The sequence below is a fragment of the Misgurnus anguillicaudatus genome, chromosome 10 (genome assembly GCF_027580225.2).
Source record: "Misgurnus anguillicaudatus chromosome 10, ASM2758022v2, whole genome shotgun sequence".
Taxonomy (NCBI): Eukaryota; Metazoa; Chordata; class Actinopteri; order Cypriniformes; family Cobitidae; genus Misgurnus; species Misgurnus anguillicaudatus.
In genome coordinates this window covers 29,475,130-29,502,208 of record NC_073346.2, presented here as the reverse complement: position 1 = coordinate 29,502,208, position 27,079 = coordinate 29,475,130, and the positions used below count along the sequence as shown (strand labels likewise).

The following is a 27,079-nucleotide window of genomic DNA, read 5'->3' as shown; positions in this document are numbered from 1 at the left end:
ACACAATCAGAACTTGTTACGTATTTCTGAAGGAGGGACTTCACAGAACAAGGAAGACATCAGCCTGTTTTGAGGACAGTGAAAACAGCGCTATACAGATAAGTAAATTGTGTGAAAAATACCACTTTTTTTTACACGTGAAACATGAACACATGTTATATTGCCCACTATAAACACAATCAAAGCTTCAAAATCACAGACAGAACGGGAGCTTTAACACACACACTTTAAGTAGAGATTAAAATGATCTCTTATTTGTGGCCGGTTGCCGCCCTAAACTGTTTAGATTAGTCATCAATTTTTGGTCATAACGGTTTTAAGTCAGTTGCATAAAAATGTAGACTGATCTCATTTCAATCTGATTTAGACTGTTAGTTGGTCAGCCTAGTTCTTAAGACACAGTCTTAACTTACCTGCTTTGTTTATGCAACCAGCCCCAGAAGGCTGAATCTTACCACAATAGTATAAAAACAAAATGGCAAAAAGGCTCCTCTAAAGAAACAAATTTAAAAGTTTATGTGTAGCCCCACAATTTTATTTTTGCCACATTTTTTACAGTTAAAACAAAAAGTTTTCTTGTTGAGACGTGACAACAATAATGTTTGTATTGAAATAGGTTTTATACCTAAATGGCTTCTATTGCAGTTTCAGCATAAGCAAACATTTTAGGCAATCAAACCAAACATCTGAAATGTAGCAGATTTAAATGCCATCATTTGACAATACCAGCAAATAATTAGAAAATAATTGTTGTCATTCGGCCACACAAAATTGATTAACAAAATATGTTTAAAGCTGCAATCCTTAACATTTTTTTTGTTAAAAAAATAACAAAAATCAGTTATTGAATATTTAAAAAAAAGTCCTTAAAGGCAGGGTGCATGACTTTTGAAAAACACTTTGGAAAAGTCGGGCCGACTACCAAAAACACACTTGTAGCCAATCAGCAGTAAGGGGTATGTGTAGTACTAACCGACATCATTGCCTGGGTTGCGTATGTGTGGGGAGGGTCTATCAAAAGAAGGTCCAGATTCTATTGGGGTAGGGGCGTGTTTGTTTAGGTGATTTCAAATGTCAACATTGGCTTTCAGAGAACATGCACCCTGACTTAACCTTGTCCCAATTCACAATGGTAAGCTTATAATACTGATTTATAATTTGAGCTGTTGGGTCGGTTTTCCCGGAAAAAAGTTTGAAAAACATAATTCGACTTTGAGGAATGACGTCACCTCCATAAACAGAAGAGGAGCCGCTTCATCGCATGTGCTCCGGATGAAAGTGTGTAGCTTGTTTAGAAAACAGTTGCTTAGAGTTTAAACATGTAATCTAGATGCGGTGTTTAATCTGTAAAGTTTCAAAAGACGATTATCTGCTGAACAGCATATAAATAAACTTGACATATTTACATCTAGGGAATCATCTGTTAAAGACATCACATTCATCCGCAAAGAGTAGCGGGGGCGAAGCACAACAACGCACGCACAGAACTTCACAAATAACTGCAATTTTATATTTCAAACAGAGATGGCGATATAGAGGCCAGAGTTACGGACTGCAGCTTTAAATAAAACTTTTTTGCATAAAGAAATTTTGGCTTGCTTAAAAAAAATTATTTCTATGCCTGAGTTAAATGCAATTTATCCCCAAAATGTTTCTTTGAAGCAAAACACTGATAAAAAAATCAAGACAGATGCTAACTGCTCGCACAGCATCACTGGAACATACAAGCGTTATTACGCACATATAAGGGGCATCGCGATTGTAATGCACAGCTCAAATTCAAACTGAATATGCCATCGGCACTTACGAAAGTCAAAATGCATCATTCAGCAAACCAGTGCAGTGACAATTTATACATTCAGACATTGCATTCAGTAGTCTGCCAGTTTTGTAAACTGGAATATTCCACTCTGCCCTTATAATGTCCTGATCCAAGTCCACCCTAAACATCTTTTCACCTGGGGCTTAACCTTCCACAGGTCAGAGGTTGAGAACGTCTCTGTTTCGGAGCTCTCCGTTGGCTCTATAACTGGCTTTACCGGCTCTTGTGTGGTTGAAAATATTTTCCTGCTCGCTGTCCAGCTCTGATTCTGACATCATCAAGCTGGAGTTGTGCTCTGTGCTTCTGTGTTTGATGTCTAGAGAGGACAAGCGCAAACATGTGAACGCCGTTATCTTAAAGGATTAGTCAATTTTCCCAAAACAAATCCAGATAATCTACCCACCACCATTGTCATCCAAAATGTTGATGTCTTTCTTTGTTCAGTCAAAAAGAAACTATGTTTCTTGAGGAAAACATTTCAGGATTTTTCTAATTGAATGGACTTTAAAGGACCCCAACACTTAACAGTTTTAATGCAGTTTAAAATTGCAGCTTCAAAGGACTCTAAACCTTCTCAAACGAGGCATAATGGTCTTATCTAGCGAACGATTTTTGGCAAGAAAAATAAAAAATATGCACTTTTAAACCACAACTTCTTTTCTTCCTCCGGCTGTGTGACGAGCCAGCGTGACCTCACGTAATTGCGTAATGACATCGAAAGGTCACGTGTTACATATGAAACGCACATTTGCGGATCATTTTAAACAATAAACAGACAACAAAGACATTAATTAGTATCATACATACAACAACGTCGGAACGGTCCTCTTTCTCCACACTTGTCAACACTGGGGCGTAGTTTCGATACGTCATCCATGACCTCTTGACGTGATGACGAATTACGTGAGGTCGCGCTGGTGTGTCACAGGACCGGAGGAAGACTAGAAGTTGTGGTTTAAAAGTGCATATTTTTTATTTTTCTTGCCAAAAATGACAATTGTTTTGCTATATAAGACCCTTATGCCTTGCTTGAGATCGTTTAGAGTCCTTTGAAACTGCAATTTTAAACTGCATTAAAACTGTTAAGTGTTGGGGTCCATTAAAGTCCATTAAAATTAAAAAAAAAATCCTGGAATGTTTTCCCCAAAAAACATAATATCTTCTCGATATCAACATTTTGGATGACATGGTGGTGAGTAAATTATCTGGATTTTTTTTTCTAAGAAAATGGACTAATCCTTTAAAACAGGGTTGGTGAGAAATCAGGGGATGTCATTTATAAAATGATGCATTGAAACTTGATCTTACAATCATTTCTCAAAGTATGTACACACGATTCATAGAATGAACAAACGCAAAGAAAATGCATTTATGCCTCTTATTAAGATTTGAAATTTATTAATCATAAAATCTTGAATTCTGCCACAGCTTAACAGTTTCAGATCCCCTTGTAAATGATGCCTAATTAATATCACTGACATAAAAAGAGCACCATTGTCCAATTCCTTTACATGCTTGTATTTCCAAAAACTAGGACAAGCAAAAGTGCGTATGACTGCTCAGACCGTCACATGGCACTAAGCACTTATAAATACTTTTTTTATAAATATGAACTTTGCTGTGGTGTTTGGTGTACGCACACTTTATGATCACATTCATGCTTATGCATGCTTTATAAATGAGGCATCAGATCTGGAACTTACTATACTTTGGTTGGAGCTCCATTCTTTCCTGCTCATCCATGTTGTCTAGTATTGTGTACTTGGTTTTCTTCCTTACTTTTGTGCGTCTCCCTCTAAACCAAAATATGCAAAGCAAATTTGAAGTACAACATTGGACGCACATGACATTTTTTTACTTTTACGAAAGTGTAAATCTTTATGAAAATTTTGCTCTTAGTTGCCAAAGCACCAAAACCTGCAGTTAAAGTCACATTTCGATGCAAAGTTGCAAACCTAAATATTTCTCATCAAATTGTTTCAAGGCCGAATTATATAAGCTGTTAATTTTATACATCATTTACATAATTGAGAAACATATGATTAATTTAATCTAATCAATTTAATAAATCAGATCTTCAGAGATATTTAGCACCTTTTACAGCAGCAGATGCAAACCCAGCTGATAGACAAGAGGAAAATGACTGTCACTAAACAAGAGATGGTGACATACAACACGCTCCAATCGCAGAGAGGAGAGACCGAAGATGAGCTGTCAATCTTTCATGAAAGCAGCAAGATTTACAATTTCATTTACATTAGTCCATCAGAAATATCCTTAGATAATTTAGCATTGCAGAGAGGAAAAAAACGAATGAGCATTTATCTGTTTTGCATTCAGACATTAATGCATTTGTCTTATTCATTGCGAGATAAACAGATGAGGACACACGTACCGCAGTTGCTCCCGTTGTCGTCAAGGAAACGGCGAATGGGGTTCTCCATCCAGAGAGGGTCACAGGAACAGCTCTTTGTAATAGGGTCACACTCGCCACGTCCAGAACACAGCAATAAGCACACTGCACGTATTCAGGATGTGTGCATTAAACTTAATTCACAGAATTAATTTATTTTTTCTGTTCATGTAATGTGTTAAATGACTCACTGACTGTGTCCACTCGCAGGACTTTGAAGAGTAAAAAATCTGTCTTCTCATGTAACAGCTGGTTTCTTAGGAGCCGGGCGAGTTTAGGGCCTGGGAGGGTTCCATCGGGACCCTGCACTGAGAACCTAAATACTGTGCTAAACACAAAAAACACATCTAGATGTTTGGTTTACTGCTACTACAGTTGCATCTACATGAGCAGTTTGGGACAATAAGTGAAAAACGTCACTAATCATCAGTGTGGGGCAAGTTACTGAAAATGTGTGATTAGTTACAGTTACTAGTTACTTCTTTTAAAAGTAATTGAATTACTCTACCAGTTAATGTATATCAAAAGTAATTAGTTACTAGGAAAAGTAACTTTTAAGTTACTTTTATGTCTGCTTTTTAAATGTAAATATGAACACTGAACAGTCAAACAATAAAATGATATGGATGGGCTATTTTACACGTAAGACTGTAATATATCACATACTGTAGGAGCCTATTTTGCTTTAGATTTGGCCTTTAAATATTTTTGTTAGAAATTATCTTAATATGTAAGCTTAGTTTATTTATGTATATCATCTAGACAAATATTCTGTATGTTTACATTGAAAATATATAATGTGTTAAAATTGAGACTGTGAAGCTTGCGGCATGTAGTGCGCAGGACTACAGTGGAATACAGTTTACTTTACCGCATCCGTGATATTTAAGATATATTATTTAACATATATTGTTTGTATATTTTTTATGTTTGATTTAAATGATAAACAAGATTAATAGAAGATATTTAATCAGAAAACAGAGTACATGGATTGTTTTGTCGGACAGACACAAAGCGAGTGGATTGTTTTGTCGGATACGAAGCGAGTGAAACCAAAACTGAAACTTATGGCGCTTTTCCATTGCATACTACCCCACGGTTTGGTTTAGTTTGGGTCGGGTCAGCTTACTTAAATGCGCACTCACACATACTATGGAGTTTTAACACGGTTGTACAGCGCAGGTTGCATATTTTATTGGAAGTTAACAATCGTGGATCGTTCTCTTCCATGAAGGCCAAAGTAAACATCTAAGAATATATTAACATCTCAGATTTAATATTTTTGTGGACTACAAATGCAAGTTAATGTCATACTAAGATTGCTTGGCAAAGATAATTTACAAACATGAGACCGGAAGGTTTTATGACTTGTGCACAATTTTTAAACAAAGGTATGTTGTCCCGTTTAGATTCATGTTGATTCTATACGCACTGTCGTCCATCATGAAGTTTAATGATTCATTGCGCCGCCCACCACGGTCGTGCGACGTTAGATCAGAAATGTCTTGTCTGCAAGTGTTATTTTTTTTACAAAATGTAACGCGAGTAACGAACTCATTTAAATTTCAGTAATTGTAATTGCGTTACTTGATTTTAAAAAATACTTTGTTACATGCTTGTTACCGCTAAAAGTAGTGGAATTACATGAACTGCTATTCATACAGCTCTGTTTGGATGCAGGTAGTACCTGATGTCTGACTGTCCGTGCAGGCCCTTCAATGCAATGTCTGAATCCAGAACATGCAGTAGAGCGGCCAACTGTCTCACCACTGTTTCCTTCTGCTGCTGACTGACCTGAGCCACACCCACCTGGAGCTCAAGCTCCACCTCCTCTCGCTCACGTGGATCTGCACAGACATATTATAATATAATGGAATTAAACTCACACAACCGCACATTCTACTGTTGTATTTATTAATAGATGTGACTAAATTATATACAGTATTTTTAGCAGATACTAATTGTTAGTAAATTAAATGGCAAATCATAAATATCTGGCAACAGTCTGCTAATAAATCTTACCAGGTCGCACTTCTATGGTAGCTGTGGCCGTGCTTGAGCGGCCCTGAGCGTCAGTGACCCGCAGTTGAAACAGGTACGTTCCCTCTACCAGGTTGGCCAGGTAAAGAAAGGCCTCGTGATCTGAACCATATAACACATCCTGCTCTCAGTGAGACAGAAAGAGAAGATGTGAAATTACTCTCCAAACTAGAGTCCCCCCAGTGTATTCCTGCCATTTCCAGCCCTGCTCATAGGAATAATAACAGAACTGACTTACCCCTGCGGCAGGACTTTGTTCATCTCGGACCCAAAGAAAAGAGACATTGGCTGCACCGCTGTTGGACACGGAGCCCCTGAGCACCAGTGAGTTGTTGGGCAAAGTCAGTGTGTGACTGCCGCTTGCATGGGCAACCAATGGTAGACTTTTGGCTGTGAATTTAACACAATAATTGCTTATGAAATGTATATATCATGCTTTCACGTGTGAGTGCTTTATCGCACTTAACAAAAGCAAGAAATTCTAAAACGACCAGTGGTGGAATGATACAAAGACTCTCGACCAATCAGATTCGAGAACCTGAAAGAACTATTGTATAATATAGTAATTTAGGGAAAAGGGAAAAGTTTAAACTTTTACTTTAAAGAGCACCTATTTTATTGCTAAAAAACGTTATTTTGTGTATTTGGTATAATACAATGTGTTCGCGTGGTTTATGGTTAAAAAACACATTATTTTCCACATACCCTACATTTTTATAGCTCCAGATTTCACACTCTTCATGAAGCGCATGGATTTGAAAAGCTCCGTGTCCCTGATTGGCCAGCTAATTTGTACGTTGTGATTGGCCTGAATACCTCTGAAGTCAGCCGGAAATGTGACGCTTTCTTACAATGTTTGAAAGATTCGGTTGCTAACAGAAAGTATATTACAGGCTGTGAGTCCGAAGCGGAAGGAATTATGATAATGTCGGTCTTGTCTACATCACCAATTCTAGGAAGTAAACTGTTGCCTACAATCTGTGTGTTTGTTGTAGTCCAAGAAAAGAGATTTACATTGGAGACGATAACTCACGTCATTGATTACTTTGGGGTTTGTACCTTTTGCATATCATTAACATGTACTAATACACACTTACACACCAAAAGAAATGTAAAAAACATGAATCGGACAATAGGTGCTCTTTAACACAGATGCAGAATACAGCTGGTAATCTCAGACACTAAGCGAAACAATTTTTGTTGAACACTTTTGTCCCTCATTGTCTGTGAGATGTTTTCTGATGCATGATTCTTCTCACCTTCTTTAATGGCAATGGTCAGTACTGCGCTGTCTGTTGCTTCCTGCTCATCTTTTACTGTCAGCTTGAACTTGTAATTCCCAGCTCTAAGTCCCATCACTATAGCAACCGGTTTGTTAGCATCCTTCATCTTTGAGCCCGGAGGGCCACTTCACAGTTATGTGTAAGGAGAAGAGAACGTTATTGGCACATTATTAAGCTTTATCACACCCTTTACCATGTCTTAGTCTGTTTATATAAACTTATCTTACACTGATTTGCTGTCAAATAAGTAGAAATTTCTAAGGCTCTCGGGCTAATCTCAAACAACCAGCTCATGCATATTGTAGAGGAAAATGTCAAGAGCTAGCTAAAAACACTAATCTGATTTATGGCTGGATGATATGTATATCTGTACTGGATGAATGGCTATATACCATAAATATTCTGGAATTAACTGCATTATTTGCATACACTTTGTATAAAACTGACTTAGAAACCTTGTTATGCCAATATGAACAGATACCTGAGCATCTCCCATTGGTAGCTTCTGATATCATGATCATCAACGCTGCCACTCCCATTCAATGTGATACTGGAGACTGGGAGAATGAACTGCATGTCTGGTCCTGTTATAGCAACTGGTGGCCTGTTTGCTACAACACAACCAAATGTATGATATACAGCATGAGATGTTTTTCTTCATCACATTTTCTACAGTAATTAAACTGAATTTTGTATGGTTATGTGTTTGTACTCATATACAGCGTGTGATACCAGGTAGGACAGTGACTGAAATGTCGTCTGAGTCCTGTTGACCTATGGAGTCAGTGACCGTCAGCTGAAATGTATACTGACCCTCCTGGAGGTCAGAGAGCTGCAAAAATGGTGACCTCACACCCTGAAACATCCAAAAAACATCAACTGAACATCACTAATGTCTACACTAGTGTTATATTTAAAGCTGATCAAGAAGACTTGTGCCTTAAAGGAATATTCCATTTTCTCAAAAGAAAAATCCGGATGGTTTGCTCACCACCATGTCGTCCGGGATGTTGATGTCTTTCTTTGTTCAGTCGAGAAGAGGTTGTGTTTTTTGGGGAAGGCGTTGCAGGATTTTTCTCGTTTTGATGGACTTTAATAGACACCAACAATTAATACTTAACTCAACAACTTTTTTTTCAACGGAGTTTCAAAGGACTATAAACAATCCCAAACGAGGCATTAGGGTCTTATCTAGCAAGCAATTGTCATTTTTGACGGTAGAAATAGCAAATATCCACTTTTAAAGCACTTCTCGTTTAGATCCGGTTGTGATGTGCTAGCGCGACCCCACGCAATACGTCATCACGTCAAGAGGTCACAGAGGACGAACGCGAAACTCCGCCCCAGTGTTTACAAGTGTGTTGAAAGGGGACCGTTCCTATGTTGTTGTATGTCAACTGATACTAATTAATGTCTTTGTGGCAGTTTATTGTTTAAAATGGTCCGCAAATGTGCGTTTTATATATGTAACACGTGACCTCCCTACGTCACTACGCATTTACGTTAGGTCGCGCTGGACCTGAACTAAACGAAAATTGTGCTTTAAAAGTGTATATTTGTTATTTTTTTTGTCAAAAATGACAATCGTTTTGCTAGATAAGACCCTTATGCCCTGTTTGGGATTGTTTATAGTCCTTTGAAACTCCGTTGAAAAAAACTGTTAAGTGTTGAGTTAAGTATTAATTGTTGGTGTCTATTAAAGTCCATTAAAATGAGAAAAATCCTGCAATGTTTTCCTCAAAAAACATAATTTCTTCTCGACTGAACAAAGAAAGACATCAACATTTTGGATGACATTGTGGTGAGTAAATTATCTGGATTTTTCTTTTAAGAAAATGGAATATTCCTTTAAGAGTTCAGTTATATCACACACGTAAGCTAGTGTGAAAATGTAAATAAAATGTAAATTTTGTAAAATCTCAATTGTTTCTTTTAGACTGCAATTCATTTAAAAGAAAAGCAAACACAGGCATTTGCTGTAGTCGCTTGTATTTTTTCAGGTTTAAAGAGAAGAGGAATAAAGAGCCTTCCTTTTGCTGAACATAAAGGAAGATATTTTGAGGAATCTTAGTAACCAAACCGTTTCTGAGCACCATTGACTTCCATAGTATTTTTTCTTTCCTATTATGAAAGTAAATGGTGCTTCTGTTTCTTGCTTGATTACAAATATCTTCCTTTGTTTTCACCAAAACAAAGAAATTTATACAGGTTTGTAACAACTTTAGGGTGAGTAAAAAATGGCATTTTTTTATTTTTGAACTGAATGAAAGCTACAATCAAATTACCTGCATGGTAACCTCTCGGTTTGAGCTGCTGGGATGTAGAGTCCAGAAGAAGCTCATAATGCCATTGTCATCTGTGCTCTGGTTACCCAACAGGATAAGGTGGTTGAGAGGCAGAGTGATGACCTGATCGTGGCCCGCTCGGGCTTGAGGAGGGTCATCTTTTGGACTGCTGACCCTTACGGTGGAAGTGCTGGAGTCAGTCAGCCCATCAGAATCAGACACTGTCAACCTAATGTAGGCCAAAAATCAGGACAGTCAAGCCAACTGAAAAAACATCCCAGAGAAACCACTCATCAGAGACAGATAACAATTTCTAAGAAAGCAAAACGTAGAAAGGTGAAGACTAGAAATTACAGTAATGACAAGATCTGACTTCAGTAGTGTATTTAGACACCGATCAATATCTAAAATGCATCAGTGACTGTCTCAGAGATTTCTAAGGCAAACATATTCAATATTATTAGTATAAACATACTGTAAGTGTGCTGGATCATGTGGATATCTGATATATTACATATGTGCTCTATATAATAATAATAATATAGGGTGTTAAAGACAAGAGCTAAGTCAGTACCTGAAGCTGTATTCGCCAGGTGAAAGGTTCTGTAATAGCAGAACAGGAGTGTCAACAGGTCCCTCAGGTTCCCATAGAGGGCCATCCACCTCCTCCCATAGATAACTGACTATCCCATCATCATCCATGCTTTCTAGAAAACACCAGATATATTAGGTTGCAAAAAATCTATTCTAATGTATGGATGAAAAACTTGTTCTGTGCCTGAAGTAATTCAGAAAAACCTTCCTAAAGACTTTGATGCTTTTAACACAAAACAGGTTAAGAAAATAGGGTTAAGTTTTGTCTCTGAAGTATCTTTATACTTTACGTAGCTTTTTTCTTATAAGCATCTTTTAAAGTGCTCTAAATTTCATTAGATTTTTCTTATGCTGCGTTCACACCAAACGCGAATAGAGCGTCTGGCCCGAATGATTTCAATGTAAAGGCGGGTTTATGCACGTCTGGAGGTCTCGCGGCGCATTTAGGATGGGGCGGTAGACGCGAATCCGCCTCATTCGCATATCTAGTTCGCGCAAATGACAAGAATTTGGAGCGAGGGAAACACGCAAGTTGAAAAATCTGAACTTTGGCGGAAAATCGCGCCACGTTAACCAATCAGGAGCTTGCTCTAGTAGTGACGTCCCCTCCCATGATGCGAATTTGTGCGTGAATGTCACAAATTACTAGAATTTCACGCGCAAATGAAATGAGTAAACTCAAATTGTTCAAGCATCCAACTACGCGGAAATAACAAGTTTTTGCCATCTCTACCGCTTTTAGTGTGAATCTAGCATTACACCAAAGAGCAATATTTAAAAAAAAGTAGTTGGATCTTGACTTTTTCATTTACTGAAAGACAAACATCAATGAATTTTCTGTTTGAAATATGTAACCCTGCCACTGTTTTCTTTATTATTTACATAAAATCATCATTATGTAAAGAACATCCTGAAATTTTACCCTGATATCTTTAAAGTAAAACACCACCCTTTTTAAATATTTTACTATGTTCTTACCTCAACTTAGACAAATTAATACATACCTAGCTTTTTTCAATGCATACACTTAATCTTGTGTGTTAGCATTTAGCCTAGCCCCATTCATTCCTTAGGATCCAAACATGGATGAATTCAGAAGGTGCAGTAATATTGACAGAAGTTTTAGCGAGGGAGGGAGTAATCAGTGATGATGCTACTACGCGCCGAGGTCAAAGTGCTTCAAACTAAGTGCTCTTCCGCAACTATGTCTATGTAACTACTCGTGTAACAGTCTTTAAATAAGGAAAACATGCAAGTGTCCGGTGGCCTCCAAATTCATTCCTGTTTGGATCCTAAGGAATGAATGGGGCTAGGCTAAATGCTAACACATTCACAACGCGCTGTACAAAGATTAAGTGCACGCATCGAAAAAAGATAAGTATGTATTAATTCATCTAAGTTGAGGTAAGAACATAGTACAATATTGAAAAATTGTGGTGTTTTCCTTTAATATTGAATGAGTAAGTCCATGTCAAAGATTGAAATCAAGGTGAAATCAAACTTTTATTCTTCTGATCTCATATTCAGATTATGACACTTTAGCCTGGATTTCACAGACATGTGTGACATATTTGAATCTATAAGTACGGTTTAGTAGCAAAAAAAGAGAGAAATTGTGAAAAGCTGCTACATACGGCTGCCATTGATGATGAAAACAGAGTCAGTCTGGAGAAGCACGTCTTGGCTCTCGGGCAGAGTGATGGCTTTAGGAGGCATGTTTACATTCACTGCTGTAGAGAAAAGTAAATCTGGCCTGTTGTTGTAACTAGATAAAAATTTCAAATATGACTGAAAGAGGTTGTCACGTACCAGGATGCACCGTGAAGTTCAAAAAACTTTCTCCATATACTTGCTTTCCCCTTACAACCACTCTAACAACATAGACACCCACAATAAGCTGCAAAATGTTTAAAAAAAGATTTTTTTTTAGAAAAGAACATTTTATCTCATGATCTAAATGATCATTATCACCATGAAAGTGATTCGAGTCTCACTTCTGAAAGTTTGACAGACTTGTTGTGCCGCCCCTCTATCACTCCATGATGTCCATCTGGCAAAGCGACTAAACTCCAGTCGTACGTGTAAGGAGCCTCTAAGAAAGAATGAAAATGATTCAAATTGTAATTCGGCATTATTCAGAATGCTGTCACACAAAGGCAGAGTTTTATAAAAGCACACCTGCAGTGTCTTCTGGACTGACTGAAGCTGTTAACTCAACAGTGTTTAGAGGCAGCTTTACTTCCATGGGATCTCCAATGGACACATTCAGGGTTCTCACTAAACAATGAGAATGAATTGGTGAAAAGAATCTCTTTAATTTGCATTTCATCAATCTTGAAGTTTTATTCAAATTTTTGTCCAAATTTTTCAGAGGTAACATGTATCTTAAAGGTCCAGTGTGGGTTTTCAGTGGCATCTAGCATTTTGTAGGTTGGATCTGGATTTTTAATTTAACCCAACATTTGTATTTGTCCATATTTTATCCAACCACATGTGTAAACCCTGTTTTAGAATGCACATTAAAGGGACTTTTTTAAGATGTCCCCAGAGCACATATGTGAAGTTTTAGCTCAAAACACCATATAAAATAATTTATTATAGCATGTTAAAATTACCACTTTGTAGGTGTGTGCAAAAATGTGACGTTTTGGGTGTGTCCTTAAAAATGCAAATGAGCGGATGAAGAGCAAAAAACTGATCACAATGATGGTGGTTTGTTGAAATTGAAACTCAATTGTGCTGTCAATTATTTTTTCTATCTGCACTAAATGGCAGTGCTGTGGTTGGATAGTGCAGATTAAGAGGTGGTATTATTATAATAAGAGCTCCTTTTGACATCATAAGGAGAGCCAAATTTCAACAACCTATTTTTTAATGTGCTTGTAGAGAATGGTTTACCAAAACTAAGTTACTGGGTTGATCTTTTTCACATTTTCTAGGTTGATAGAAGCACTGGGGACCCAATCATAGCACTTAAATATGGAAAAAGTCAGATTTTTATGCCATGGTCCCTTAATCAATGCTTAAATCAACAAGACACTTTTATCCAAAGCTATTTACAGTACAATTTATAGTGCTCTACACTTGCAGAAAAAGGTACAAAAGCAAAAAAGTAAATTGAAAGTAAACTTATTGCATTTTAAGCAGTGGTGGGTGACTTCTCTTCCGAGGGGCGCAAATTAAAAATGTGTCGTGTGGTGCTCATCATTTCAAAATCTGTGTTTTTTGTGTCATGTGAACCATGTGCATCATGCGTCTTTTTAAAATGCGTGGCTGCTGCATACGAGGTGAAAGGGTTTATGGTAAAAGAGACGCTCACGCTCACAAAATACTCACAAGCCTTAAAGGAATAGTCTACTCATTTTCAATACCAAAATATGTCATGACCTCAACCAAGAACTGCCGACACATCCCTCCCCCATCTGTGCGAGCGCACGCAAGCGCTGGAGCGCACCGCGACGCCTCGATAGCATTTAGCTTAGCCCCACTCATTCAATTGTACCATTTAGAGATAAAGTTAGAAGTGACCAAACACATCAACGTTTTTCCTATTTAAGACGAGTAGTTATACGAGCAAGTTTGGTGGTACAAAATAAAACGTAGCGCTTTTCTAAGCGGATTTAAAAGAGGAACTATATTTTATGGCGTAATAGCACTTTTGGGAGTAGTTCAACTTGGCGCAGTAACACCCTCCCTCTCCCATTATGAGAGTGAGAAGGGGAGCGGACTTTTCAGGCGAGTCGAAGTACTCCCAAAAGTGCTATTACACCATAAAATATAGTTCCTCTTTTAAATCCGCTTAGAAAAGCGCTACGTTTTATTGTGTACCACCAAACTTGCCCGTACAACCACTCGCCTAAACAGGAAAAACGTTGATGCGCCTGGTCACCTCCAACCCCATCTCCAAACGGTACAATTGAATGAATGGGGCTAAGCTAAATGCTATCGAAGCGTCGCAGCGCGCTCCAGCGCTTACGTGCACGCACACAGATGATAGAGGGATGTATCAATAATTCTTAGTTAAGGTAATAACATATTTTAATATTGAAAATGAGTAGACTATTCCTTTAACTTAACAGTAAACTCTGATTACACTGGCAAACGCGAGCGTCACTTTTATCATAAACCCTTTAGACGCGTGTACAGCAGGCACTTATTTTGACAAGACGCATGATGCACATGGTTCACATAACGCGCCGAACACATATTTTGAAATGACGAGCAACACACATTACGGGCTACATACATGTTGTGACGAACTTCGCATCGTGCGCCCTCAAAAAATAAGCCACTGGCCACAAATGTTTTTAAGGATACTTAAATATTTTTATTAGGCAAAAAGACTAAATAGATTTTTCATAATAAAGTACAGTAATGCTATTGCTGTAATGTTGTTGTAGTTGTACCTGGCTCTTCTGAGATCATCTGTGATGTGGGCTCAGTGCTGGGCTGAGTAGTGAAGGAACTAGCAAGTGTGCTAAACTTCAGGGGCTCCGTGTTGACATCTTGAAACGAGCTGGGCTCAGTACTAACAGATATAATGTTCTCAGGGTCTTCTTTAACCTTTAATAAGAAAAGTGCAGTAGACAAATAAATTGCACAGGAAAACATGAATGATCCTCCCAATGATAATGCGTTCTTTATACAGAGATTTGACACAGCAGATTGTCTGTGACTAATTTAACATTTGGCCAGAGAGAGTGCGAGTACATTTGCGCCACATTTCCTAATGACATCACAATATTATAATATAAACTCAAGCAGTGGGGGCCAGTGACTTCTTTTTTCGAGGGAGCAGGATGCGAAGTTCGTCACAACATGTATGTAGCCCGTCATGTGTGTGGTTCGTTATTTCAAAATATGTGTTTGGCGCGTGGAGTGAACCTATGTGCATCACGTGTCTTGTCAAAATAAGTGCCTGCTGCAGACTCGTCTAAAGGGTTTATGATAAAAGAGACGCTCGCGTTTGCCAGATACTCGCATAATCTCATGCGTAATAATCAGAGTGTACTGTTAAGGGCGTGTATTTTGTGAACGTGAGCATTTATAATAAACGGTTTTGACGCGTGTGCAGCAGGCACTTATTTTGGCCAAACACGTGATGCACATGGTTAACATGACGCAACAAACACATATTTTGAAAACACAAGCAACACACACGACACTCCGAACACATATTTTGAATTTGCGCCCCCTTGGAGGAGCAGTCACGAGCCGCCACTGACCTCAAGACTATCAGATAATGATTATGAACTGGCAACTGTTTATAACAGAACAGCCGCTGTCATTACATTACCATAAATTTTTAAAGTCTATATTACTATTCAACAGTCTAGACAAATGTTTTTGGGGATTATATATTAACATGGTAATTTCTTTTATATGCAAAACAGGTTTTTCCACCAGTTGAAAAAAATAAGCAAGAATGTTTAGCCAACACTCACCCTTAAGCTGAGTATAGTTGTCAACAAAGGTGAAACAGTGGGTTCTGCTTCAATAAGAGACGATTTGCTTTCATTTCTCAATTCAGGTAAGTTACTTGGGGGTATGGTGCTACTTTCCAATGGGTACCCTCGCAGTGTTGTCAGTTCTCCCCCAACTATCTCCGCCTCTGATTGGTTGAATTCTTCTTTTCCTTGAAGAAGTGGCCAATCATATAGTCCTGGGCGCTCCTCTTGTTCTAGTGTCCCACCATTCCTTGCTTCATCAACACCATCAACTCTTTTGTCTTCTAAACTTCGAAAACTCTCAGCATACTCTGCATCGTTGTTTTCCAAATTCTGAATGTCTTCCAACAAGGCAAGGTCCTTCATTGGATCTTCTGAGCCCCTGTGCCTGGGCAGAGGTTGCCAGTGGTTAGGAAAAGAGTCTTCCCGCACCAAAGACTGCAGAACCAATGTCTGTGGAGGTCCACGTTGCAGGAAAGCCAAGAGAGAGTCAGCACCGGGTCGCTGCTTCGGCTGGCAGTTCTCTTTGCGATGGCAACTTAGCACATAACAGCGGCGTTCAAAAAACCAAGCCAGGTCGCAGCCCGAGAGATCACAGCAGGCTCCTGCACACTGGGCCAAAGATGACACCTCTGGAACCCGCAAGATACTGCTGCTCCTCAGCTCTGGTGACACCACACTCTCTGAATAGGTTGCGGCCTGCCAGCACTGTCCCGAAGCTGCATCAACAAAAGGGTTAAGAGACTAATATAAGATGATATGTTAACCTGTAAGCAATATACCAGGATGCAGAATCATCAAACTGGATATTACATTGCTTCTTGTTATTTTACAATCTTGTTGTTTGAGAGATATGACCTTGAATGGCAGTGTGGATTGAAAAAATGTGTCCTCACCTCTAATCCAAAATAGAGGCATAAATAAGAGTATTGATGAGAAATTCATGATGGCACTGTTGTCTTTTGACAGGGTTGGGTTCTGGGAATCATCACTTCCTCAGATCGTTGTCTTTGGTGAAAGACAGGGGAAGAAAACAGAATACTGGTTTGAGCACAGACAAGTAAACAAAGAAAAATATAGCAGAAATCAATTATATGATGACCCACTTTAATATTGTACAGTTAACAGCACAACAACATTTAACCCCCACCCACCCCCAAAATAAAGCACCCTTTTAACCATGGCAATATACTGACATTGTATTATCTTGTACACAAACTGTATACATCGCATATAAACAAAATAAAAGCAACAAAGCTTTCAAACACTATGAAAAGCCATAAGCAAAAATGTGTGGTATTGCGTGTTGCTGCTTACCATTCAGCATGGATGCTATTATTTACGCATCGGTTTCCATGGTCATCATCATCATCCGGTCCTCTGTACCCTGCACTGGATAATGTCCTTATAAATACTGCTGGAGTAATAATTACATTAACGCCTGGAGTATTGTTGCGATGTGGAGTCGATATCACTGAAGTGATGCTGTGATGTTGATATGCGAGAGGGGGTGTCAGTACACGAGCAGGGGAGAGGAAGACACGTGACCAACGTTAAGCGTCTAAATAAAAGCACTTGTTTAAACCTCTCGCTACGCTTATTTAATTAAATACCTAAACAATTTTAATTTACGGAAGAGTTGATATGGGCCGTTGAATTGTTCGAAAATAAATGCACACCCACTTATTCCGCTTATAACACGTTTACCACAAACATTGCTCTAGTAGTTATTTCAAGAATTTTGAGCAAGGTGTGCGTTTTACGGAAAAGAATCAACACCCGGAACTGTGTGTGTGGGTCTTTCTGTTTCATGTACCAATTATTTAACTCTGTATATTAGAAATGACTTTGTTTTACTGTGAAATATCCTAAGATTTGCCTGTACTGCATTTGCCACCCAGTTTATAAAAATATCAAGCGTTCACTTAACAAGATTTACGATGGGAGGTACGTGGGAAATCGAAAGTTAAACGTGTGTATGACATCAAGTGGCGCTGCGCATACAGATAAGATATGACATCACAGTACCGCGAGAGCTATGCTTTCGAATCCCTCTCGCGGTACAGTAATGTCATACGCCGCTTGATCTGCGCAGCCTCGTATGAAGATGAGCAGACCTACAGACTGTAGCTACTGTTTCGTGCTAAATTTAGTATGGCCAATTGAAAGGAGCATAGTTTATGTAAAGACGGGAACGGTTTACAGTAAGTAGCCTCTGTTACAGTATCTCGTAGAGTTGACTTTGTATCTAAAACCGTGGTATATCTCGCAGTTGCTACATAATTGCTTTCATTGGTATTTATTTCAATTAATTGTGACATTTTAGCATGTCAAGTTTATTGTAGATTGGACCATGTATTGGACTTTATGGTTGACGTTTTATTAAAAGTAATATAAAATAATCGCGTAGCAGTTCACAGTTCACAACTGTCTAAAGGTACATTTATTTAAACTATAAAAGATCACATATATATACACAGCATATTTTATCTAGGTTTTAGCTTTAAATGTACTTGAAGATCTTTTCACATTGTTATAGCTTAAACAATACATGTTACTAACAGTGGCTGAGTAATACGTTGTTAACTATGCTTTGCAAAAATGTGGCATAAACTTGTCCACGTCATGTTTAACTTAGGTCTACATAATAATCACTGGATCACACCTTTAAAGGCAGAAGTCAATTCAAAAAGCACACTAGGGAGAACTAATAAAAAAAGATCCTGAAATATATTCCTTACTAATAATGGAGGACAAATCAAACTGTTCACAAAGGTAAGATTACAAGAATTTTAATTTATATCTTAAAATAAATTTAAATATTTAGGTCCGGTTTGGAAGACAAGGCTTAGTTCTAGACTAAAATACATGTTTGAGTAGTAGTCTTGCATGATTTTAAAATTTATCAGTGCCATTTTTTTACCCCAAGATGCAGTAATGTTTTTCTAAGTCACATTTATAAGCCTTGTCTGAAAACTGGGCCTTAATTTATTATTTACTATAAGTAAATTAAAGGAACAGTATGTAGGATTGTGGCCAAGACTGGTATTGCAATCACAAACCTAGTGGCTAAAACTGGTACTGCAATCACACAACTAGTGGCCAATACGCAAAATGCAACATAAACATCAGTTGAGGGCTGCAACTCCACTTTTTAAATGACAATATCCTTGCCAGGCCACTGATGTCAGTGATATAAGTATTTGAAATGAAAATTAATTTTTAATGTCTAGTGACATATCAGGGCCATTTTATGATTAATTGTTATAAATTTCATACATACTGTTCCTTTAAGTATTATCTAACAAAGCAATGCAATTCTTATTTAGAACACAAGTTAATTATTGTTTTAAATTACAGCCACTGTGTATTGCCAGCCTGTATAATACCCAGCAAGCAATAAGCGTCATTTAACCATTTGGGTTAACTATACACTGGGTGTAGTCCGGCTATGAGTAACTCGCTTCTATCCGAAATAAACTTAAATTTGGTTACGTCATTTTGCCAACTAACTGGGCTGTGTTTGGATGTCTATTAGACGTCTTTTACACCCTTAATTGTTTGCTGGATAGTTACTAGTCTGGCTTACTTTTGAAACTACTACAACTGGTTGTTTTAGAGTAGGATAAGAAATACATAGCTGATTTAAAAAAGTATGTGCTTTAATGATTTTGATCTTGAAAGCTTGTAAAAGAGATGCAAATGTTGATATATTTTTTTTGACAGTCATACCTGCTCAGGAGAGCCATCTGTGAGCAGTAATGGCAATGTTTCTTGTCCTGTGGACATTAAAGTTGAAGGTAAAACTGGAAAGAAGAAAAAGAAGAAAAACAAACAAAGTGGTTCATGCCAAAAGAAAACAGATTCTGAATGTTTTGGCAACACAGTTAAATATCCTTTATCACAATCACAACAGATGCCTAAGCAGAACAAAAACAGGTCTGCAGGATCAAAACAAGAAAAAAACAAGAATGCACAGCATACATCAGCTAGGTCTACCTGCGACCAGTCCACCCAGACAGAGTCGTCCCAGACCCACTCTGTCCAAACGCAGTCAACTCAAACTTCCCCAGACCAGAGTACACACTCACCAGCAACAGAATCCAAGCCAACCCAGACAATCAAGTCCAGCTTTCCTTTACACCAGGCATATTGGGGAGAATCTTCCATGGATGTGTCTGCTACTGAACAGAAAACTCAGTCATGTTCCACAAGCAACCAGCTGACTGTCATCTGTTGGAACATAGATGGCCTGGATCCAGAAGATGTTATTCCTCGATGTAAAGGCCTGCTGTCACACTTAGGAAAGTGAGTGTTATAACCAGCTGAATAGTTAAAGTTGCATACAAGTTTAACTTTGTTCATGTGCTTAACTTATCAATGTTTTATTAATTTACATTTAAAAGCAAAGTGTGGCCTTTCTGTGTAGAGCCCGCATGCTCTCCCCTTGTCAACGTGGGTTTGCTCCGGTTTCCTCTCACGGGCCAGGAACGTGCAGGTTGGGTGAATTGGAGATGCCGAGTTGTCCCTCCCCAACCTGTGTGTGGATTGGCTTGTGTGGATCGACTTGTGTGTGGATTGGCTGGTTCTCGCCATGAATGTGGCCATAGATGCTGGAATGGCGTAAAGAATAAATGAAGAAGAAGAATCACAAGTGGCATCCAAATGCTACAAAAAATAATAACTATAATAATAGCTTTTAAAGGCAGGGGGCACGATTTTTGAGAAACGCTTTGAAAAAGGGAGTCAGGCCGAGTACCAAAACACACTTGCAGCCAATAAGGGGGCGTGTCTACTCACAGGCATCATTGCCTGGTTGCGTATGTGTGGTGAGGGTCTATCAACAGAAGGTCCAGATTATACTGGGGTAGGGGCATGTTTGTTTAGGTGATTTCAAATGTCAACATTGGCTTTCAGAGACCGTGCACCCCGCCTTTAAATACCTTGATTTAACAAGCAGAAAGTCCAGTATTAAACTCCCTATGTGGAAAAAAGTGCACTAAAATTAAGTACAACTATTTTATGTACTATTTTCAAGATGAGTTTGGTTTGGCAAGATGAGATTTTTTTTACTTTTTTTAAAAGCATGCATCAGTTTTATTTCAATGCACAGTGAATTTATGTTAATTCGATGCAATAAAACATTACATTTGCACAATTTTTATGAAAGTTAAGACTGAATGGACCTGAAAATGTCAAATGGTGTAACTGTCATTTGCGCCAAAGAATGAGAAATATTATATATTTTATCCACCTTGATGGCAAGTAAGTGTAATCATTACCATCAAAATAATAATAACAATAATAATAATAATAATTTTAAAATATAATTTTATTAGTTATTTCTCAATGTAAATGTCAATGCGTTTTTGTAATATTTATCCTGACATATGCTGAAAACAGCTCTGTTTTATAAATAATCTTTAACAAATGATGTAAAAATGTATGTAAAAAAAATCATATTACACCAAACTAGATGATTATATTTTTTCCACATTTTTTAAAGAATATATTTATATTTTAATTAAAAAAAATACTATTTACACCACATTGACATTTTTTTACAATTATCCCCCAAATACTCTTTCGAAATAAAATAAAACCAGACATTTTAGACTTGGTCCTCAAAAAAGAGAATGTATGCAAGTAATCTGCAAATTTATTTTTACATTTTGACCCTTTTCCATTTAAGTTATCCATACGGATACAAAATAAATAACTTCACTTCATTCACGATAAACTTGAAGCATACCATCATTATAGCACATGTATGGCTAAATAGATTAACAATGGGATTGGCTATATGAATGTGAAATTAAAAACAGTACAAATGTCATAACGCTACAGCGAGGTAAATATCAATAGAAAATGATTTGAAACAAAAGATGAGAGTTATAAATGCACACAGACAGTAGGTGGCAGTATGTGATCTTGACACCAGCATGCCATTAAAAATACAAGAATATCACCATCTTCTGTGTTTAGCTTTTTCAATATGAAAGAGTAACATAAATGATGAACAAGACAGGAAACATACAAATGAAAGATGATAAAAATTAAGAATCTTACATGAAAAACTATAGTAGCTACCATAGTATTTACTATAGTAAACTGAAGTAATTTTTTTCGACAACCATTACACGTCATCGACCCAGTGTGCACTGTGTGTGCACGAAACATAATGGCGACCTCAAAAACGTAATGATTATTAAAATGAATATTACATGTTGCGATTTTTCGAAGTAATGAAAATATTTAATGTGTTTCTATCAATAGATTTTGGTAGCAGATGGCAAATATAAAGTAGTAAAGCATACACGCCTTCATAGCCGAGGTACGCTTTAAGAACATCTAAATGGCCTATTTTGAGACACCGTTCATGTTAATACACTAAAAATCAATGCAAGTATTACTAGTATTTACTAGTATATTACTAGTATACTTTTTTCTTTCTTCTTTATTTCTTTATTTATTACACCATTCCAGCATCTATGGCTACACTCATATTGAGAACCGGTCAATCCACACACAAGTTGATCCATACGCGGGTTGATCTATACACAGGTTGATGGATGGGCAGTTTGGTGTCTCCGGTTCGCCTAGCTTGCGTGTTTTTGGCCTGTGGGAGGAAACCGGAGTACCTGGAGTAAACCTACGCTGACACGGGGAGAACATGTAAACTCTACACAGAAAGGTCACCTGACCTAGCCGGGGCTTGAACCGGGGACCTTCTCGTATACGTTTTTAAAGTGCACTGAAAAGTACAACTACTTTTCAATTTTCTAGTAAACATTTAAAGTGGATCAAAAATTTCATCAAAGTTGTAAAATTGTAAGAGAACTTTTAGTGTAGTATAACTTTTACACTTTTATTTATCACAAAAAATAACTTTGCACTAAAAATGTATACATTGGTACTTGGTGGTATTTAAGTATATTTCTTTATTTTCACTTGGGACCCCATTGGTTGTGCCATTGTTGGTCTTTTTTAAGATGCCTAGACGAATTATTTACTGTACCTACAGTTGTGTTTATATACAGTATTACGCTGCTGCAACCGAATGTGTTAAACATTTTAAATATTATGCACATCAACTTTAAGTCATTCAACACATTCTCTAATTCAAGGCAATTTGAAAAAAAAAACCCTTCAAAAGACTTTCAATAACTGAATTATCATTTTTACTCAGGTACCGTGCAGATGTGGTATTGTTACAGGAGCTGGTTCCCCCATATTTGAAGCAATTGCAGAACATTATGAAAGATTACGAGTTTCTGCAAAGTATGCATCTTCATAGCTGTATACAAACTCTCTAAATGCTACTTTTGTCTAACAAATTTTGTGATCACGTTTCAGGCAGTCAGGAGGGCTATTTCACCGGCATTTTGCTCAGAAAGGACAGAGTGCAGTTACTTGAGAGCAACATTGTAAAGTATCCCACTACAGAGATGGGTAGAAATCTTCTAATAGCAAAAGTTAGCATTTTCGTCCGCTTGTGGGCCTGGTTTTACAGACAAAGCTTAGCTAAAGCCTGTACTAGGCTTTAAGATGTTTAAGCATCTTTTATAAACATGCCTTAGAAAAAGATTACTGGTGTGTATCTTGAGACAAATCTATGGCACTGGCATATTTTAAGATCTGTTATTCTCAGTTGAGACACCTCAAACATGTGTTTTAGCCTTAAGCATTGTCTGTGAAACCGGGGGTTAAGGTCACAATTTAATGTGGACGTGACTGATTAAGAATATTCACAATTTCTTAAAACTTTAAAATGGTAAAGTTCATAATGTGCATCATTGATGCAGGAATAGGTTCCTATTTCTGTTAAGTTTTGCATGCTTGTCCAGGTTAGCATTTCAGGCCATCCATTGTGCATTATGACATCTCACTTGGAAAGCTGCAAGGCCAGCTCGCAGGAACGCTTAAACCAGCTACGCAGAGTCTGGAAATGGATGAAAGAGGCACCGCAGGACCATACAGTTATATTTGGAGGAGATACCAACCTTAGAGATTGGGAGGTTGTGCTTGATAGTTTCAAACTTTTTTAATCCTTTTTAATCCTGCACCAGAATCTGGTTTTTGAATTCGTCTGTGTTTGTTATAACAGGTGAAAAAGCTTGGGGGGCTCCCGGATGGTATCTACGACGTGTGGGAGATGCTGGGGGAACCAGAAGAAAGCAGATACACCTGGGACACGTCCATCAATGATAATAACGACATCCCGAATTCCATACGTTTACGATTTGATCGGATTTTCCTCAGGCCAGCAGCAGAAGGTGCACGGCTACAGCCTGAAACAATGACCCTGATTGGTCTGGAGAAGCTGAAGTGTGACTATTTCATCAGCGATCACTGGGGCATCCTTTGTACATTGTTATTTGGGTCGGCATAAGAACAATGTTTTGTTTTTATGGCCTGTACATCATTTTAACGAAATGGCTCTGTATCATAAGCTCATTTTAAAGAAGTCATTGCTGGTAAATGATCTTTGGGTTTGTCCAAGAACTTTTGAACTCTAGTTTAAACATTAGCATATTTGCTCTGAAATAATAATTTATGGACATCTGGCAAAATAAAATAATAATATGTACAGCTTTTATGTTTTTTTTGCATGGTACAGTTCATTAGTGAAAATATGCAATTGCTTTATTTGTCCACTAGAGGGAACTTAAAGCCTGTTTGATCGGTTTGGTTACAAACATTCCTCCCAATATCTTTTTTCGTGTTCATCAGAACAAAAAAATTATACAGGTTTGTAACGTGAGAGTGAGTAAATGACAGAATTTTCATTTTTGGGTGAACTATCCCTTTAAGGCCTGTGTGGTTAATATTGAATATTAACAATATACTGTAATAATTACTTTTATTTACTTTGTTAGTTTATGTTATGGGTGTTTATTTTGTTCTAAGACTATGTTTACACGTGGGCAGCTTTATCATAAACGCCTCTGTGGTTTCAATGCACACACGTCAGTTTTTAGAAAAGTGTTCATTGACACGTACCCGTGTAAATATGCCGTCAAGAGCATGCCAAACCTGTAGGTGGCGGTGTAACGAGAAGCTCAAGCCCACGTAAGCCAATCAGAATCCCGAAAACAGCAACGAATCACTTTCTGTTCCTCTTTTGAACAAGGTCGCACTTTTGGCGTAGGTACGAGCTCTGGCGCATACTGTGACGTTGGCTGCTTAGACATCCGTTTGTCTCAGTTTACGTGGAACCGTGCAACCGAAGAGTTTTTGGAAAGAAACCCTTTCAGAGGCAAGTTCTCAGTTTGCGTGTAAACGAAGGGAAATGTCTCAGTTTTTCAAAATAACCATGTACGTGTAAACAAGGCCTAAGATGGTCTTTTTATGAGGGTATATGTTATGGGTAGTAATCAGCCAATGGTTTAGGATTACTGGCCCTATTTTTTAGACTATTGTAATTAAAGATAATGATAAAAAATAGTTTAAACTTAAAATACACCGAAATGATGTTGTGGCTTTGGATTGTAGCCTATGTGTGTTTATTCATGACACATAACTTCAGAAAGTGTGGCTGCGCAGACTGCTGTGGCTGAAGTTGTGGACGCTGTAGCTGCGCAGACTGCTGTAGCTGAAGTTGTGGACTCTATGGCTGCGCAGACTGCTGTAGCTGAAGTTTTGGACGCCGTGGCTGCGCAGACTGCTGTGGCTGAAGTTTTGGACGCAGTGGCTACGCAGACTGCTGTGGCTGAAGTTTTGGACGCCGTTGCTGAGGCTGAAGTTGTTTCTGCTCAGATTGCTGTGGCTGCGCAGACTGCTGTGGCTGAAATTGTGGCTGCGCAGACTGGTGTGGCTGAAGTTGTGGACACCTTGGCTGCGCAGACCGCTGAGGCTGAAGTTGTTTCTGCTCAGATTGCTGTGGCAGCGCAGACCTCTGTGGCTGAAGTTGTGGCTGCGCAGACTGTTGTGGCTGAAGTTGTGGCTGCGCAGACTGGTGTTGCTAAAGTTGCGAATGGCATAGCTATGCAGACTGCTGTGTACGCCATGGCTGCGGAGACGTCTGTGGCTGCTGGTGCGCAGACTGCTTTGGCTGCGTAGACTGCTGTGGCTGTGCAGACTGCGGTGGCTGTGGCTGCGCAGACTGCTTTGGCTGCTCCTGCCCCTACTGCTGTGGCTGCTGATGCGCAGACTGTTTTGGCTGCGTAGACTGCTGTGGCTGTGCAGACTGCGGTGGCTGTGGCTGCGCATACTGCTTTGGCTGCGCCTGCCCCTACTACTGTGGCTGCTGATGCGCAGACTGCTTTGGCTGCGTAGACTGCTGTGGCTGTGGAGACTGCGGTGGCTGTGGCTGCGCAGACTGCTTTGGCTGCGCCTGCCCATACCTCTGTGGCTGCGGCTGCGCAGACTACTGTTGCTGTGCCTGCCCATACTGCTGTGGCTACGGCTGCGCAGACTGCTGTGGCTGTGCAGACAAGAGCTGCAATAGCAGAGGAGAAAGAATCTGCCGGCGGGGCCACAGAAAGCCGACCTTCATGAGCAGCCAGTCCACCAAGGTCCTGGGTGAGTCCACCGAAACCTGCTGGGACCCTGACTTGCTGAATCGTTCTGTCATAAATCGTTCACCCACTAAGACGAGACTTACTTGACTATGACTTAAGCTAACAGACTTGACTAACCAATTTCACCTAGAGCGCTCAAGGTAATAGTGACAGATATACCAAACAAAACGTTTCAGCAATGGACAGAACACACTGGGGCTTAAATAGGGAAAACTAAACAAGATAAGGAGGGAAGGTCAGATGAGGGGAGTCAACCAATAATTAACCAGGAAAAAAGTTGGCGGGGGCAGAGACCAGACATGGCAGCACAAAATCCCACAAAGGCCAAGTGCTACCATGCAAAACATGGGTATCACCACAATCCTGCCACATGAACTATGAATTACTGTGACAGGCTGGCAGGATCATGACAGTATGGCCTAAATCTTCATGGGTGACAGTGAGCAATCAAGTTTAAATGAATAGACGGGAAAACATTCTTTGGTGAGAAACATTTTTATTGGCAGAAATGATTTACAGCACAATCTCTTCGCTGCTTACACGGAACAGAATTGAAATGTGCCAGTGAAGTTAAATGCAAATTTAGAGAGGTGGCAGACTGTCAGCAAAAAATAATTTTTTGGCATTGGCAAGGTTTCAGGAATGGGATTAACATAGAACCGCTGGATAAAT

The 27,079-nt window shown here is 38.6% G+C and overlaps 2 protein-coding genes across 6 annotated transcripts; one reads left to right on the top strand and one right to left on the bottom strand.

The window, feature by feature from the left end:
• Positions 1 to 513: 513 nt before the first annotated feature.
• kiaa0319 (KIAA0319 ortholog) lies at positions 514 to 17,433 on the bottom strand. 2 transcript variants are annotated; one of them, XM_073872318.1, is made up of 21 exons: positions 17,202 to 17,433; positions 16,781 to 16,892; positions 15,882 to 16,603; positions 14,844 to 15,000; positions 12,616 to 12,714; positions 12,432 to 12,529; positions 12,247 to 12,334; positions 12,072 to 12,167; positions 10,418 to 10,550; positions 9,844 to 10,072; positions 8,291 to 8,414; positions 8,040 to 8,169; positions 7,535 to 7,683; positions 6,514 to 6,665; positions 6,258 to 6,396; positions 5,923 to 6,082; positions 4,427 to 4,563; positions 4,223 to 4,340; positions 3,917 to 4,012; positions 3,526 to 3,617; positions 514 to 2,138 (listed from the first exon to the last, which is right to left on the bottom strand). In XM_073872318.1, the coding sequence occupies exons 2-21, from the start codon at positions 16,827 to 16,829 to the stop codon at positions 1,981 to 1,983; spliced, it is 3,126 nt and encodes a 1,041-aa protein (XP_073728419.1). In that variant the 5' UTR covers positions 16,830 to 16,892; positions 17,202 to 17,433; the 3' UTR covers positions 514 to 1,980. The 2 variants fall into 2 exon arrangements, with proteins under 2 accessions (XP_073728419.1, XP_073728420.1); XM_073872319.1 differs by having other exon boundaries at positions 12,072 to 12,164.
• A 29-nt stretch (positions 17,434 to 17,462) lies between these two features.
• Positions 17,463 to 24,474, top strand: tdp2a (tyrosyl-DNA phosphodiesterase 2a). 4 transcript variants are annotated; one of them, XM_055210710.2, is made up of 7 exons: positions 17,463 to 18,088; positions 18,523 to 18,659; positions 19,611 to 20,192; positions 23,074 to 23,165; positions 23,241 to 23,359; positions 23,732 to 23,902; positions 23,992 to 24,474. In XM_055210710.2, the coding sequence occupies exons 2-7, from the start codon at positions 18,631 to 18,633 to the stop codon at positions 24,274 to 24,276; spliced, it is 1,278 nt and encodes a 425-aa protein (XP_055066685.2). In that variant the 5' UTR covers positions 17,463 to 18,088; positions 18,523 to 18,630; the 3' UTR covers positions 24,277 to 24,474. The 4 variants fall into 4 exon arrangements, with proteins under 4 accessions (XP_055066685.2, XP_055066688.2, XP_055066686.2 ...); XM_055210713.2 differs by lacking the exon at positions 18,523 to 18,659 and having other exon boundaries at positions 19,801 to 20,192; XM_055210711.2 differs by lacking the exon at positions 18,523 to 18,659 and having other exon boundaries at positions 17,465 to 18,088.
• The last annotated feature ends 2,605 nt before the right edge of the window (positions 24,475 to 27,079 follow it).

Excerpts from the sequence above, each read along its gene's own strand:
- tdp2a (XM_055210710.2), top strand. The coding sequence starts at position 18,631 with ATGGAGGACAAATCAAACTGTTCACAAAG. Across the intron at positions 23,166-23,240 it reads AGATTACGAGTTTCTGCAAA|GCAGTCAGGAGGGCTATTTC; the intron begins GTATGCATCTTC and ends ATCACGTTTCAG. Across the intron at positions 23,903-23,991 it reads CCAACCTTAGAGATTGGGAG|GTGAAAAAGCTTGGGGGGCT; the intron begins GTTGTGCTTGAT and ends TTGTTATAACAG.
- kiaa0319 (XM_073872318.1), bottom strand. The coding sequence starts at position 16,829 with ATGAATTTCTCATCAATACTCTTATTTATGCCTCTATTTTGGATTAGA. Across the intron at positions 16,604-16,780 it reads GCCTCTATTTTGGATTAGAG|CTTCGGGACAGTGCTGGCAG; the intron begins GTGAGGACACAT and ends TTGTTGATGCAG. Across the intron at positions 12,530-12,615 it reads CAGTCCAGAAGACACTGCAG|AGGCTCCTTACACGTACGAC; the intron begins GTGTGCTTTTAT and ends ATTCTTTCTTAG.